At 43.0% G+C, this 17,652-nt stretch overlaps 1 protein-coding gene across 5 annotated transcripts in view; it reads left to right on the top strand.

Moving 5' to 3' along the window:
* Nucleotides 1-11,925, top strand: part of LOC118397035 (beta-1,3-glucosyltransferase-like) — a 149,831-nt gene extending 137,906 nt beyond the window's left edge. For all 5 annotated transcript variants that reach the window (XM_052467098.1, XM_052467097.1, XM_052467101.1 and 2 more), the window contains 4 exons: nt 2,939-3,038; nt 3,503-3,622; nt 9,831-9,975; nt 11,357-11,925. In XM_052467098.1, coding sequence (XP_052323058.1) covers nt 2,939-3,038; nt 3,503-3,622; nt 9,831-9,975; nt 11,357-11,524 — 533 coding nt within the window. In that variant the 3' untranslated portion in view covers nt 11,525-11,925. The remainder of the gene's footprint in view (nt 1-2,938; nt 3,039-3,502; nt 3,623-9,830; nt 9,976-11,356) is intronic.
* Nucleotides 11,926-17,652: the final 5,727 nt, after the last annotated feature.

Raw genomic sequence — 17,652 nt, 5'->3', positions numbered from 1 at the left:
TATCATCCTGACCAACTTGCCCTCTAAATACACCTCTACTGTCTTCAACCAGGATCTCAGCGATCACTGCCTCATTGCCTGCGTGCATAATGGGTCCACGGTCAAACGACCACCCCTCACCACTGTCAAACGCTCCCTAAAACACTTCAGCGAGCAGGCCTTTCTAATCGACCTGGCCCGGGTATCCTGGAAGGATATGGACCTCATCCCGTCAGTAGAGGATGCCTGGTTGTCTTTAAAAGTGCTTTCCTCACCACCTTAAATAGGCATGCCAAAAAATGTAGAACTAAGAACAGATATTGCCCACTCCAGACTTCACTGCCCTTGACCAGCACAAAAACATCCAGTGGCGTTCTGCATTAGCATCGAATAGCCCCCGCAATATACAACTTTTCAGGGATGTCAGGAACTAATATACTCAGTCAGTTAGGAAAGCTAAAGCTAGCTTTTTCAAACAGAAATTTGCATCCTGTAGCACTAATTCCAAAAAGTTCTGAGACACTGCAAAGTCCATGGAGAATAAGAGCACCTCCTCCCAGCTGCCCACTGCACTGAGGATAGGAAACACTGTCACCACCTATAACGAACGATAATCGATCATTTCAATAAGCATTTTTCTATAGCTGGCATGCTTTCCACCTGGCTGCCCTGCCCTGCCCTGGCCAACATCTCAGCACCCCCCGCAGCAACTCGCCCAAGCCTCCTCCTGCTTCTCCTTCACCCAAATCCAGACTGCTGATGTTTTGAAAGAGCTGCAAAATCTTGATCTCTACAAATCAGCTGGCCTGGACCATCTGGACCCTCTCTTTCTAAAATGATCAGCCAAAATTGTTGAAACCCCCGTTACTAGCCTCTTCAACCTCTCTTTCTTATCATCTGAGATAGCGAAAGATTGGAAAGCTGCCGCAGTCATCCCCCTCTTCAAAGGGAGAGACACTCTAGACCCAAACTGTTATAGACCTATATCCATACTGCCCTGCCTTTCTAAAATATTCAAAAGCCAAGTTAACAAACAGATCACCAACCATTTCGAATCCCACCATACCTTCTCCACTATGCAATCTGGTTTCCGAGCTGGTCATGGGTGCATCTCAGGCACGCTCAAGGTCCTAAACGATATCGTAACCGCCATCGATAAAAGACAGTACTGTGCAGCCGTCTTCAACGTCCTGGCCAAGGCTTTCGACTCTGTCTATCACCGCATTCTTATCGGCAGACTAAGCTGACAAGGTACAAATCTGTCGTTCTGCCCCTGAACAGTTAACCCACTGTTCCCAGGCCGTCATTGAAAATAAGAATGTGTTCTTAACTGACTTGCCTGGTTAAATAAAGGTTAAAAAAATAATAATAAAAAAAAAAGAATAATAATAATAATTAAAGAATAATAAAAAAAACTACTTCTCAGATAGAGTTCAGTGTGTCGAACCGGAGGCCTTTTGTCCGGACCCCTGGCAGTCTCTATGGGGGTGCCACAGGGTTCAATTCCCGGGCCGACTCTTTTCTCTTTATATGTCAATGATGTCACTCTTGCTGCTGGTGATTCTCTGATCCACCTCTATGCTGATGACATCGTTCTGTATACATCTGGCCTTTCTTTGGACACTGTGCTAACAAACCTCCAAATGAGCTTCAACACCATACAACACTCCTTCTGTGGCTTCCAACTGCTTTTAAATGCTAGTAAAACTAAGTGCATGCTCTTCAACCAATTGCTCTAAAAACCGATTGCTGCCCGTACCCTCCTGCCCAACTAACATCACTACTCTGGACGGTTCTGACTTTGAATATGTGGACAACTACAAATACCTACGTGTCTGGTTAGACTGTAAACTCTCCTTCCACACTCACATTAAGCATTTCAAATCCAAAATTAAATCTCGAATCGCCTTCCTATTTCGCAACAAAGCCTCCGTCACTCATGCTGCTAAACATACCCCCGTACTGACTATCCTACCGATCCTTGACTTTGGCGATGTCATTTACAAAATAGCCCCCAACACTCTACTCAGCAAACTGGATGTAGTCTATCACAGTGCCATCCGTTTTGTTACCAAAGCCCCATATACTACCCACCACTGCGACCTGTATGCTCTTGTTGGCTGGCCCTCACTACATATTCATCGGCAAACCCACTGGCTCCAGGTCATCTATAAGTCTTTGCTAGGTAAAGCCCTACCTTATCTCAGCTCACTGGTCACCATAGCAACACCCACCCGTAGCACGCTCTCCAGCAGGTATATTGCACTGGTCATCCCCAAATCCAACACACCCTTTGTCCACCTTTCCTTCCAGTTCTCTGCTGCCAATGACTGGAATGAATTGCAAAAATCACTGAAGCTGAAGAGTTATATCTCCCTCTCTAAATTTAAGCATCAGCTGTCAGAAAAGCTCAGAAAAGCTGTGTACAAGTACAGTGAATCTGTAAATAGCACACCCAATTACCTCATCCCCATATTGTTACTTATCCTCTTGCTCTTTTGCATCCCAGTATCTCTACTTGCACATCATCATCATCTGCACAACTATCACTCCAGTATTAATGCTAAATTGTAATTATTTCGCCCCTATGGCCTTACCTCCCTACTCTTCTACATTTGCACACATAGATGTTTCTATTGTGTTATTGACTGTATATTTGTTTATGTGTAACTCTGTTGTTGTTTTTGTCGCACTGCTTTGCTTTATCTTGGCCAGGTTGCAGTTGTAAATGAGAACTTCTTCTCAACTGGCCTACCTGGTTAAATAGGTGAAATAAAACAATTAAAAAAGCTATATCCCACAGTCAACCCTAATCCTAACTTTTAGTTCAACTTTTTAGTTCAAGAGTGAGGATTCTAGAGCTCAAATTAAGATCTGGACCTTTAATGTCCTGTCAAATGATTGGCAACCTTACATCCTAGAGTTACAGAAATGGTACTCTGTGTGTTTTGTTCTGCAGGTCATTGTGGGAAGACGTTTGCCATCTTGGAGAGGTATGTCAGCGATGCAGTGCCAAAGACGAGATGGCTTCTGGTGGTGGATGATGACACACTCATCAGGTAAAGCTCTCAGTACACACACACACACACACGCACACGCACACGCACACACACACACACACGCACATGCACACAGCCAGACTCACACAGCCAGACAGACAGACAGACAGACAAAAAGCCACAATGGCTGACGGTGTGTCTGAGTGATAGTACCTCCTCAGTCCAACATGTGTGTGTGTACACTTATGCCAAAACCCCTGACGCAGTGAAAAAGCTGTCAAAAAGTCAGCAAACGTATTATATTTTATTTAGTGCGGAGGTTACTGGATGTAGAGAGCAGCGGTGTCAGAATTGGGAGGTTTTGATGAGGAATATTATACCAGTGTACAGGTGTGTGTAAGTTGTTTGTGTGTGCACACCTGTGTGAAGAGAGAATATGTGTGTGTGTGTGTGTCTGCGTGCACACGTGTGTTTGTTTGCATTCAGTGTGTGTTTGTTTGTACATGCATGTCTACCCTCCCCAGCCTGCCCAGACTGCAGATGCTGCTGAGCTGTTATGACCCCTCTGAACCGGTGTGTCTAGGGGAGAGGTACGGCTACGGGCTGGGCCAGGGAGGCTACAGCTACATCACCGGAGGAGGGGGGTGAGTCACAACATCTGCATCCAAAATGGCACCCTATTCCCTTCAGCGTACACTACTTTTGATGGCCCTGGTCAAAAGTAGTGTATTATGTAAGGGATAAGGGTGCCTTTTGGGACTAAGCTAACATCTGACACAGACATTTTGGATTCAGAAATGTATGTTAATTGAGACAGAGGCCATACTTTTAGAGCAGTGGTTCCTAACTCCGGTCCTCAAATACCTCCAACGAGAGGTCTTCAGATCCGAAATTCCGAGTCCCGAGCGAGCGGGTCTTGTTCCTAAATTGTCACTTTTTTCTCGGATCACGTGCGCCTGCTGCTGAGGAGAGAGAGAAAGGGCGAGTGAGAGGGGCCTCGGCCTATAGGCTACTCTTGATAGCGCAGATGGAGGCCTTTTTCATTGACGTAAAACTAAAGTTAGAGGAGAAAGAGTATAGTGAAAACTAGTCAACAAGTGGATTGTCCTCTGTGGGTACAAGTTGTAATATTGTAGTGAACAAAGGTGACAAGAACATTGGTGCGGCCAAATGGACTATGTGCAACTCGCTATTCAGGTTTGATACAATTTTGTATTTATCATTATTATTATTGTGTATCATTATTATTATTACATTTACATTACATTTAAGTCATTTAGCAGACGCTCTTATCCAGAGCGACTTACAAATTGGTGCATTCACCTTATGACATCCAGTGGAACAGCCACTTTACAATAGTGCATCTAAATCTTTTAAGGGGGGTGAGAAGGATTACTTTATCCTATCCTAGGTATTCCTTAAAGAGGTGGGGTTTCAGGTGTCTCCGGAAGGTGGTGATTGACTCCGCTGTCCTGGCGTCGTGAGGGAGTGTGTTCCACCATTGGGGAGCCAGAGCAGCGAACAGTTTTGACTGGGCTGAGCGGGAACTGTACTTCCTCAGTGGTAGGGAGGCGAGCAGGCCAGAGGTGGATGAACGCAGTGCCCTTGTTTGGGTGTAGGGCCTGATCAGAGCCTGTATTATTGTAGGCATATTTAAAAATCTAAACCAGTTCTTTAAATATGTTGTGTTTAGATTCCTTTTGTTGAGGCATTTTCATTGGATAAGTTGTTCGAACTGTCTTTTTTATTTTGTGCTCCGTGTTTGTGCTTTAGTTTAAGATAGGTTACAAGTAGGCCTGTTGTAAAATAAATATGATTTGTCTATAGAGCTCGCCAGCTTGTAGTCCTAAAAACCGGAAATGAGTTACCTCTGGTTTGTTCCACCATTCCTAAGGGGGAAAGGAATTGGAAAAATTATAACATAGAAGATCTCTTAAGCCTGTGTTTACCACAGATTTTATTTTCTGCATTTCCAAAACTTCCAATCATTTTCCCATAACTCCATGGCGGAGTTAGTGCCTACAAGAAGACGCCATTACTATTGCTCTCTATCGCTGCCATTTGTCAGGTAGGACGACAGTAGGCACCTGCCTTTGTTGGTTATTGCTGCAATATAAGCCTCTTAAAAACTTTTGTGAAGGTTTAAACCTTCAAAACTTTTTTTCCTTCTATTGAACCATTTTATTTGGTCAAGTTAAGTTCCAACTGTAATGTTGTGTTTGCCACAATATAATATAATTACTGGTAGGGCTACTACTGTATATCTACTCGCACTCAAACCATGAAAAGGAAAAAACTAAGAGGGCGTCAGCCGGATTATTAGGTTTTTACGCCCAGCCGCCTCGTCAGGCTGCCAACTGGATCATCGGGCTCCCACGCCTCAGCTGGATCGACAGGCTCCAATGCCTCTGCCGGTTCGTCTGGATTTTACTCCCAGCCGGCTTGTCCAGCACCCGTGCCTCGGCCGGCCCTTCAGGCTCGACCAGGTGGGACGCAGGGTGGCACCCCTAGAGGGGAGGTACTGTCAGGCCTTCTCCCAGGCTCCCCAGCATTATGTACTACTGCAACAATCATTACACACACCTGCCTTTCCCCCGTCATGCGCATCAACGATTATTGGACTCTGTGTCATTACCTGGACATTGTGTCATTACCTCCGCTATCTGTTCCCAAGCTCTGTTCCCAGCTTCAGTATAAATGTTTGTTTATCTTTACATACCCGGCTCTGACGCTGTCTCTGTCCTGTTTGATGTCTGTTCCTTATTAAATGTTCAACTCCCCCTACCTGCTTCTCATCTCCAGCGTCGGTTCTTACAATAACTAAAGAAATATGCAACTCATTTGGACATTTTTGGTGTCCTTTAATGGTGGTTTCTTTGCAGCAATTCAACCATGAAGGCCTGATTCACGCTGTCTCCTCTGTACGTACAGCTGATGTTGAGATGTGTCTGTTACTTGAACTCTGAGGTGCAATCTGAGGTGCAGTTAATTGCAGATTTCTGAGGCTGGTAACGCTAATGAACTGTGGTGGTCCTCATGAAAGCCAGTTTCTTCATCAGCGCTTGATGGTTGTTGTGACTGCACTTGAAGAAACATTCAAAGTTCTTGATGGACCTTCATGTAATCCTGTCTAACGCATTTAAAAATATATATACAGTGGGGCAAAAAAGTATTTAGTCAGCCACCCACTGTGCAAGTTCTCCCACTTAAAAAGATGAGAGAGGCCTGTAATTGTCATCATAGGTACACTTCAACTATGACAGACAAAATGAGAAAAAAAATCCAGAAAATCACATTGTAGGATTTTTTATGAATTTATTTGCAAATTATGGTGGAAAATAAGTATTTGGTCAATAACAAAAGTTTATCTCAATACTTTGTTATATACCCTTTGTTGGCAATGACAGAGGTCAAATGTTTTCGGTAAGTCTTCACAAGGTTTTCACACACTGTTGCTGGTATTTTGGCCCATTTCTCCATGCAGATCTCCTCTAGAGCAGTGATGTTTTGGGGCTGTTGCTGGCCAACACGGACTTTCAACTACCTCCAAAGATTTTCTATGGGGTTGAGATCTGGCGACTAAAATTAACTTGTTTCCAGCAGCACAGTTACAGTCACCAACACTCTGCATGACATTCTGATAGGGTGAGTAAAATGGTCAGAGTGTGGTGTTCTCTCATTTGTGTCTGGAATACTCGGATCAACCCTACTCATCGGCCAGAGTGTCCAGTGTGCACTCTGAACGCTCTGAGAGCGAAACACTCTGAATTTCTGTCAGCACAGTTGCAGTCACCAACACTCTGGACAACATAAAAACAGCCTAACCAGCTCTGCTAGGGCGAGTAATGTTCAGTGAGCTGTTCTCTCATTTGTGTCTGGAAGTAGCTAGCAAGTTAGCCAGTTAACTTGGGTGCTTGACTGCTGTTGTTAGTACAGAACGCTTGGACCAACCCTTTGAAGAGATGGGTCGGGCTAAAGCTTAAGATGGTGTGAATGATGCTGAATGGGTGTAGACAAAGAAGAGCTCTCCAGTTGGTACCAAAATATTCAAAGGCCATTTTCTCAAAAGTGAGATTACAAGTTTATCAACTTTCAAAGCAGAACTACTTTCCCATTGTTCCTCAAATGCAGTGTATGATATACCATTTTATAGCTCTCCGCCTCTGCTTTTATCCAATGTAAAATACGCAATTTCAACATTTTCTACATAAGACTGGATCAAGGCGGTCGGTCACATATGGACTTGGTCTTTTACCAAATAGGGCTATCTTCTGTATATCACCCCTACCTTGTCACAACACAACTGATTGGCTCAAATGCATTTTAACGAGGAACACCTGTTAATTGAAATGCATTCCAGGTGACTACCTCATGAAGCTGGTTGAGAGAATACCAAGAGTGTGCAAAACTGTCGTCAAGGCAAAGGGTGGCTACTTTGAAAAATCGAAAATATATTGTAACGACCCTGGGTTTATAAGCGCGGAAATCGTCTCTGCCGCTTGAGCATGCTTTTGCGGGCACAGTGGATAAATCAAATCAAATGTATTTGTCACATACACATGGTTAGCAGATGTTAATGCGAGTGTAGTGAAATGCTTGTGCTTCTAGTTCTGACAATGCAGTAATAACCAACGAGTAATCTAACCTAACAATTCCAAAACTACTACCTTATACACACAAGTGTAAAGGGATAAAGAATATGTATATAAAGATATGTGAAGGAGTGATGATACAGAACGGCATAGGCAAGATGCAGTAGATGGTATCGAGTACAGTATATACATATGAGATGAGTAATGTAGGGTATGTAAACAAAGTGGCATAGTTTTAAAGTGGCTAGTGATACATGTATTACATAAAGATGCAGTAGATGATATAGAGTACAGTATATACATATACATATGAGATGTGTAATGTAGGATATGTAAACATTATATTAAGTAGCATTGTTTAAAGTGGCTAGAGATATATTTTACATCAATTTCCATAAATTCCCATTATTAAAGTGGCTGGAGTTGAGTCAGTGTGTTGGCAGCAGCCACTCAATGTTAGTGGTGGCTGTTTAACAGTCTGATGACCTTGAGATAGAAGCTGTTTTTCAGCTTCGGACCTCGGGCTAGAAGGTCGAGGGTTTGAGACGTGCTCCCTACCTGTTTCATTACAATATTTTGATTTGTTTAACACTTTTTGGGGGTTATTACATGATTCCATATGTGTTATTTCATGGTTTTGATGTCTTCACTATTATTATTAATGTAGAAAATAGTACAAATAAAGGAAAAACTCTGCAATGAGTAGGTGTGTCCAAACTTTTAACTGGTACTGTATGCACGAAATGTTTCGAATGGGAAGCATGAGGACGCCTTAAGACCGATGTCGCTTTTATCTTTTTTCAGACGATTTTGTAGTACATTAATGATTTCACTTGTCTGAATCGAATATTCCAATTTCTTATCAAGAGGGGAAAAGGAAATATTCCTGAACTTTAGGCTACACATTTGATATTTGAAACAAAATCGTGATTGTGTTGTATTTCGAACAAACAATATTGTATTCTAATATTGTGAGGACAGTGGAGATTATATACGTATTTAAGTTATTCGTCGAACAACGTGATAAGACTCAATAGTGAACCTTTATAATTTAGTACAGGGCTACTGTACAAAATAGTTTTTCGGCCAGTAGGCCTACCGTGGCATATTGTAGCCTATTTTATTGAAGAAACAACGTCTGAATATAAAAGAAATGTAGTAAGGAGAGTAATTTCGTGTTATTTGGAAGTTCGTTATCCAAAGAAACAGATGCAAAGTGTTTTGTTTTATAGTTATATTTACAGTTTTCTATCACAGTCATTGCTGCAATCAATATCACTTTAATTGACAATGTGGTAGGCTAATTATTTAAAATATGTTTTTTAATAACTTTCTTTTTCAGTTAGTGACATGGGTTACATTTCCAGTTTAATCATGTTAATTCAGTTGTAATATGTCACATTCTTCATTTATCTTTTTCATATTTCGATGTCATTGTTCTGAGTAGGATGTTTTTTCATTGGGGCGGAAGTAGTGAAGGTAGACAATGACCATTTCCCGTGCCATTTCTGCTGTCTTAGTATTCAGCAGGTTTGACACAATAACAGCGTCAGATCAGCTGGTCCAGTAGTTTTATTGTGCAGTTTTTTTTGTTGCAAACAGAGTTATTTTAGCTCGGAGCTGCGTGTAACCCTCCCGTTTAGTAGCGTGTCAATAAATCCAGCGGCAACCTGCAGGTAATCTGCAGGTTCCGCGTCTTCGTTGCAATCAGGCCATTCGTTCATAAATATTTGTGGGATCAATTCAACATAAACCTTTAATAAAAGTCCTTCTCCAGTCTCCTTTTCAACTCCTTTATCACCTAGTTCTTAACAAAAGGCACATCCACGTGTCCTCTGACAAGGCACAAATGGGGGTGTTTTTTTTCTTCCTCTTTTGTTCTCTAATGCTCCTATTTTGTTCCTCAAGCAAGGGGGGAGGCCTATGACACCAGACATTTAATGGCCTACTCCATGAATTTTACACTTGTGTCTAAAAAAACACAATTTTGCTCAAAACATATTTGTTTACCTGTGTGTACATTACTATATTCATACATGTGGTATTGTTTTTCAACCAAAAACAAATAGCTGGAATGCGTTGTCAATCCACCTTGTTTTCCCTTAATTGTGTTGTTCAGAGTAGTGATGTTGATGTGTGTGTTAATAATGATAATAATAATATTGTATTGGATTCTCCACCCAGGTGCTCAATCATTTTCTGTGCCAGAATGATCAACACACACAAGCTAATGCGTGTTGGGGTGTGTGTGTGTTGTCAGGATGGTGTTCAGTAGGGCCGCGGTGGTGAGGCTCCTGGCCAGTGACTGCAAGTGTTACCGTGATGACGCCCCTGATGACATGGTGCTGGGGATGTGTCTCAACGCTCTGGGGCTTCCTGTCACACATAGCTCCCTCTTCCACCAGGTAAAACACTGGCCTTACCCATTATTACCCATATGCTAGGAACCCACAGTTTGGAATTTTATTGTCACATACTATTGTCCTGATTGTTCATTCATCATCGTATATGAAAGATGGGAGCTCTAGAGTCGCTCAGTGTGGCAGGGTCAACAATAGCCGATTTACTGCACTTGTGATTTCCTGACAACACCAAGTCTTCCCGAACAAAAATCTAGCATGTCAGAATTGTCTGTGCTGTGTGAACCCTGCTACAAAGGAGATTCCACGCCAATAGGAATGCTGTATGCTGGCATGCACTGTAGAAAAGATGAAGCAATTGGGATATCTTTCTACACAGTATGTTATCTAACATTTTCTACACCCTAAATGACCATTTCTAAGTATCCGATTTGATTGACCATATTGTAAGGCCTACGAGAACACCGATTATTGCAGATTTGAGAAATAAGCACTTTCTGCTATCTTCTATTTTGAAAAGACATTCAAATCAAAAGAAATGTAACTTCATTTATGCAAGTGGTAAGCGAGAACACCCTTCAGATAGCAAATCCTAAAGATGTGTCAGCTGTTATGTCGTACAGTGGAGCACATCCACTGCACGACGTAGCAAAGAAGTTTGGATGATCAAAACTGCACTGTGGGAGAGAGCCGTTACCTTATAAATGTTTATCCATTACCCTTACCTAATACCAACTACAGTTGCGCACAAGTACTACACAGAGCCACGACGACATGGAACTCTATTCCACATCAGGTAACTGATGCAAGCAGTAACATTTTAAAAACAGATAGAAATATACCTTATGGAACAGTGGGGACTGTGAAGCAACACAAACATAGGCACATGCATACTCACACAAGATATGTGGAAGTGGTGGAGTAGGGGGCTGAGGGCACACAGTGTGTTGTGAATGTATTGTAATGTGTTAAATGTTTGCTGGACCCCAGGGAGAGTAGCTGCTGCCTTGCCCATTACCCTTATCTAATAAGTTATCTTAGACCTAATATTCTTTACCCCAAATTTAAAAACAAATCACAGTACGTCAATTTCACAGTTCAACAAAGGTTGTTGTGGCAAGGCTCAGGTAACAAAGACACTAGTCTTTGGTATCCAATAGCCAATATCCCTCCTTAGTTTCCTCCTCACTTTTTCCTCATCCCCTGGGGGGACTGGTTGTCTCTGTACCAGTGTATTTAATAACCCTGTTTAAAGAGTAGCAATTACAGCCGTCTCCAGTGCAGTCTCCTGTGGCTGACAGAAATGGAAGGTGTTGAAAGGAATTGTTCACTCAAATGACAAAATGGCATATTGGTTTTCTTGCCCTGTAAGCGGTCTGTGGACAAGGTAAGGGAGGCCGGTATAATAATTGTTATGTCCCTCCAGGCTCGACCTGAAGACTACTCCAGAGACTTCCTAGCCCACCAGGTGCCCATCTCCTTCCACAAACACTGGAACATCGACCCCGTCGCCGTCTTCAACAGGTGGCTAAAGGACGAGTCGAGGTCAACAAGCCCACGCGGACTAAACAAGAGCACCAAGGAAGAGTTATAGTCACTCAGACCACGATCAGTCTTGTGTGTGTGTGGAGTCATGGACAAACAAATTGTCTGCATGTTTCCTCCGTCGGTGTAAACGTCTTCTATGTTGTGAATCTTGCGTCATTTGGAGGGTTCATGCAAGTCTCTGTCCATGACTGTGTGTTTGGGAACTTATTCATGACGGTCTAGCGCGCAGTATTGTATTGAATCCCGGCCACAGTTTCAATAGATTTGCATGTTGAGGTTGTCAGTGTGTTCGGCTCTTGTCTGTGTGTATTTATAATATGATATAATCCATTTCTTGCCAAATTGAACAATGAAACTCATTTTTTTTTTCTTAAGGACATATTTCAACCTTAATGCTACATGCTGTACAATGTGTACTATTTTTTATAAAAACGTGTTTGCGGTGTCTTAATGGAGTTTTATTTCTGCCATTTGGTTTCAGGGTTAATTCATTACTACTCATTCTGACTGTACATATCACACACAAAACAAATACTGTTTATTGGATTTTAAATAGAATCTTAGAGAAATGTCTCCAGATTTTTTGTTGATGATAACGTTGAAAGCAAAGGGCCGTGGGGGGGGGGCATATATCCATCATGACACACTAGCTTTCCACATTACTTCATGAATGATCAGTTTTAACTTGTGTAACTTTATTTATGGAAAGCTTATCAGTACAGGCCCAGCATGGGGACAGGGATATGGTTAAATTCATGTGTCTGCAGGTTTGTTTTTTCCTTATCAATTAAGCCCTAGACAACCAGGTGTGGGGACCTTACTAATTAGTGAACTTAATTTATCAATCAAGTACAAGCGAGGGAAAACCAGCAGACAATCAGCCCACCATGGAATGAGTTTGACACTTGCTTTATATGGTGTAAAGTCAAGATTGAGTCATTCACCAAGAATGGAGTGTCCTTTTATTATGGGTCCCCATTAGCTGCCTAGGCAGCAGCTACTCTTCCTGCAGGTCTGGCAAAATTAAGGCAGTTATACATTTTTTAAAACATTACAATACATTCATAACAGATTTCACAACACACTAAGTGTGTGCTCTCAGGCCCATACTCCACGACCACATATCTACAACACAAAATCTGTGTGTGTCATGTGGCAGACCACAGGGTTGGGTCAGAACATTTACACAGATCAGACACAGAGTAGGATTAGCTCAGTTTCAAAGGTGTTTATTAAAATAATAGCCCAAAAGAAAAGTATAGGTCTTCCCCAAGAGACCCTCTCTGGGATACCGTCTACTGGGCTCCGGGTCTTGCTGTATCATGTGGGAATCAGAACTGAACTCACGTTACTTCTGCAACCGTCCCCAGCTATACGGGAGTCCTTTCCTCCCCCAGTCTCTCCCTTGTGTGCTGCCCTTCTGGCAGCTTTATGGGACTTGTACAGCTGGTGAGCAATTAGCCCTTGATTACTCACCAACTCCCAATCAACCCCAATTAGTCCTGACCGGAGAGCAGGTCGAGACCTGGCACGTCCAGCAGATGGAGCCATCGCCTCGTGATGTATACTCCCGTCTGTCACCAGGCCTCGACGAGTCTCCCCCTGGTGGCTGACCTGCTGTATGCCACAGTTATATGTGTGTATGCATGTGTCTGTGTTTGTGTTGCTTCACAGTCCCTGCTGTTCCATAAGGTGTATTTTTCTCTCTTTTTTTCTCTCAGATTTTACTGCTTGCATCAGTTACCTGATGTGGAATAGTGTAGTGCTGTGCGCCTCCCATAGTCCGTTCTGGACTTGGGGATTGTGAAGAGACCTCTGGTGGCATGTCTTGTGGGGTATGCATGGGTGTCTGAGCTGTGTGCTAGTCGTTTAAACAGACAGCTCTGTGCTTTCAACATGTCAATATCTCTCACCAATACATTGCTAAATTCCCATGTTATTTATCACAAGATATAGTTGAGGTTTGTGGTTCAGTGAATGATTTGTCCCAAATACAATGCTTTTCGTTTTTTTTATATTTAGGACTAACTTATTCCTTGCCACCCATTCTGAAACTAACCGCAGCTCTTTAAGTGTTGCAGTCATTTCAGTCGCTGTAGTTAGCTGATGTGTATAGGGTGAGTCATCCGCATACATGGACACACTGGCTTTACTCAAAGCCAGTGGCAAGTCGTTAGTAAATATTGAAAAAGTAAGGAATTCCTTATTCTTCCTAGATTTTGCTCACCTGAAGTTAAGTATATTGTGATAAATTGCAGGCCACACTATTTGCCTAGAGAGTTCTCAGCTATACTTTTAGTGGCTGTTTATTTACCACAACGAACAGATGCTGGCACTATGACCGCACCCAGTCAGCTGTATAAGGAAATAAAAAAACAGGATACCACTCACCCAGAGGCGGCGCTCCTAGTGGCCGGAGACTTTAATGCAGTGAAACTTAAATCAGTTCTACCAAATCTCTATCAAATCTACATCACCTTTACTCCACAAACAGAGACACGTACAAAGTTCTCCCTCGCCCTCCATTTGGTAAATCCGACCACAACTCTATCCACCTGATTCCTATTTGGAAGGAAAAATGAAAGCAGGAAGCACCAGTGACTCGGTCTATAAAAAAAGTGGTCAGATGAAGCAGATGCTAAACTACAGAACTGTTTTGCATGTTCCGGGTTTCTTCCGATGACATAGAGGAAAACACCACATCAGTCACTGGCTTTATCAATAAGTGCATCGAGGATGTCGTCCCCACAGTGACTGTATGTACATTCCCCAACCAGAAGCCATGGATCACATTCAGCATTCGCACTGAGATAAAGGGTAGAGCTGCCACTTTCAAGGTGCGGGACTCTAACCCGAAAGCTTACAAGAAATCCCGCTATGCCCTGCGACGAACCATCAAACAGACAAAGCGTCAATATAGGGCTAAGATTGAATCCTACTACACCGTCTCCGACGCTCGTCGGATGTGGCAGGGCTTGCAAACTATTACAGACTACAAGGGGAAGCACAGCTGCGAGCTGCCCAGTGACACAAGCCTAGCAGACGAGCTAAATCACTTCTATGCTCGCTTCGAGGCAAGCAACACTGAGGCATGCATGAGAGCATCAGCTGTTCCGGACGACAGTGTGATCACTCTCCTTAGCCGACGTGAGTAAAACCTTTAAACAGGTCAACATACACAAGGCTGCGGGGCCAGACGGATTACCAGGACGTGTGCTCCAGGCATCTGCTGACCAACTGGCAGGTGTCTTTACTGACATGTTCTGTAATACCGACATGTTTCAAGCAGACCACCATAGTCCCTGTGCCCAAGAACACAAAGGCAACCTGCCTAAATGACTTCAGACCCGTAGCATTCACGTCCGTAGCCATGAAGTGCTTTAAAAGGCTGGTCATGGCTCACATCAACAACATTATGCCAGAAACCCTAGACCCACTCCAATTTGCATACCGCCCCAACAGATCCACAGATGATGCAATCTCTATTGCACTCCACACTGCCCTTTCCCACCTGGACAAAAGGAACACCTATGTGAGAATGCTATTCATTGACTACAGCTCAGCGTTCAACACCATAGTTCCCTCAAAGCTCATCACTAAGCTAAGGATCCTGGGACTAAACACCTCCCTCTGCAATTGTATCCTGGACTTCCTGACGGGCCGCCCTCAGGTGGTGAGGGTAGGTAGCAACACATCTGCCACGCTGATTCTCAACACTGGATCTCCCCAAGGGTGCGTGCTCAGTCCCCTCCTGTTGTCCCTGTTCACCCATGACTGCATGGCCAGGCATGACTCCAACACCATCATTAAGTTTGCAGACGACACAACAGTGGTAGGCCTGATCACCGACAACGACGAGACAGCCAATAGGGAGGAGGTCAGAGACATGGCCGGGTGGTGGCAGAATAACAACCTATCCCTCAACGTAACCAAGACAAAGGAGATGATTGTGGACTACAGGAAAAGGAGCACCGAGCACACCCCCATTCTCATCAACGGGGCTGAAGTGGAGCAGGTTGAGAGCTTCAAGTTCCTTGGTGTCCACATCAACAACAAACTAGAATGGTCCAAACACACCAAGACAGTCGTGAAGAGGGCACGACAAAGCCTATTCCCCTCAGGAGACTGTAAAGATTTGGCATAGGTCTTGAGATCCTCAAAAGCTGCAACATCAAGAGCATGGTTGCATCACTGCCTGGTACGGCAATTGCTCGGCCTCTGACCGCAAGGCACTACAGAGGGTAGTGCGTACGGCCCAGTACATCACTGGGGCAAAGCTGCCTGCCATCCAGGACCTCTACACCAGGCGGTGTCAAAAAAGGCCCTAAAAATTGTCAAAGACCCCAGCCACCCCAGTCATAGACTGTTCTCTCTACTACCGCATGGAAAGCAGTACCAGAGTGCCAGGTCTAGGACAAAAAGGCTTCTCAACAGTTTTTACACCCAAGCCATAAGACTCCTGAACCGGTAATCAAATCATATGGCTACCCAAACTATTTGCATTGTGTGCACCCCCCAACCCCTCTTTTACGCTGCTGCTACTCTCTGTTTATCATATATGCATAGTCAATTTAACTATATATTCATGTACATACTTCCTCAATTGGCCCGACCAACCAGTGCTCCCGCACATTGGCCAACCGGGCTATTTGCATTGTGTCCCACCACCCGCCAACCCCTCTTTTTATGCTACTGCTACTCTCTGTTCATCATATATGCATAGTCACTTTAACCATACATACATGTACATTGTACCTCAATAAGCCTGACTAACAGGTGTCTGTTTATAGCCTTGCTACTGTTATTTTCAAATGTCTTTTTACTGTTGTTTTATTTCTTTACTTACCTACACACACACACATACCTTTTTTTCAGACTATTGGTAAGCATTTCACTGTAAGGTTTACATCTGTTGTATTCGGCCAACTTGACAAATAAACTTTGATTTGATTTGATTATGTTGGAGGCTTCTATTAAAGAACACCCTTTGCATTCTGTTAGACAGGTAACTCATCTCCACAATATAGCAGGGTGTATAAAGCCATAAACTCCAAAGACTTTTACTGTTATTCTTTATTTCATATATCTTGGTTTCATAGTGTAGTTTCTTCTTTTTATTTAGTTTAGTCACATGATTTCTCCGTTTGCAGTACACTTACCAATCGGTTGTGCAGCCAGGCTTATTTGCCATTCCTTTTGCCTCATCCTTATCAACCATAACATTTTTCAATTCCTTATCAGTCCACGGGGATTTACCAGTTTTTACAGGCATTTTCTTAATGGGTGCGTGCTTATCAGTAACTGCGTAAGCAATTTCATAAATGTGTCAAGTGCAGCGTCTGGTTGATCCTCATTACACACCACGGACCAACAAATATTCTTTACATCAACAATATAGGAATCGCGGCAAAACGTATTGTTTGAGCTCTTATACACTATATTAGGCCCAGCCTTTGGAACTTTGGTTTTCCTAGATACGGCTACTATATTGTGATCACTACATCCGATGGATCTGGATACTGCTTTCAAGCCGATTTCTGCAGCATTTAGTAAAGATGTGATCGATACATGTTGATGATTTCATTCCTGTGCTGTTTGTAACTACCCTGGTACTGATAACCTAAACCAGGTTGCAGGCACTGGTTACAGTTTGAAGCTTTTTCTTGAGTGGGCAGCTTGATGAATGCGAGTCAATATTTAAATGAATTGAATTCAATTAACTTTATTGGCATGAAGTAACAATGTACATATTGCCAAAGCTTACTTTGGAGATTTACAATATTAACATAATACAAATAATAATAGTCAATATTGTCAATGGGACAACAGAAACAACAATAATCAAGGCTCAAAATAACCATACGTTGATCAATAACAATAAGCATAGAGGACATGTGCAGGTTGGTTGGTCTGTCAGACACTGTCCCTGCCAACCCACAGTTCTCTGCGTCCTCCCCCAACAGGACGGGTAGCCTATTCTCATCAGAGTGGTCTTTCAAACCTTGAATAAGGGTTTTACATTTGGGGAAATTAAACTCTAATTGTTTCATATTTTTTTACATTTTGTCAGGAAATGCAGATCTGTCTAGGGTTCTACTGTGGTGCAGTGGTTGCACAGCCTTTCCTTTACAGGGGGCCAGGGTTTCCTGTGTTTACCCTTCTCAATGGCAAGGC

This window comes from Oncorhynchus keta, chromosome 18, assembly GCF_023373465.1.
Source record: "Oncorhynchus keta strain PuntledgeMale-10-30-2019 chromosome 18, Oket_V2, whole genome shotgun sequence".
Taxonomy (NCBI): domain Eukaryota; kingdom Metazoa; phylum Chordata; class Actinopteri; order Salmoniformes; family Salmonidae; genus Oncorhynchus; species Oncorhynchus keta.
The sequence above is the reverse complement of the archived record's forward strand: the minus strand, read 5'-3'. Positions and strand labels throughout refer to the sequence as shown.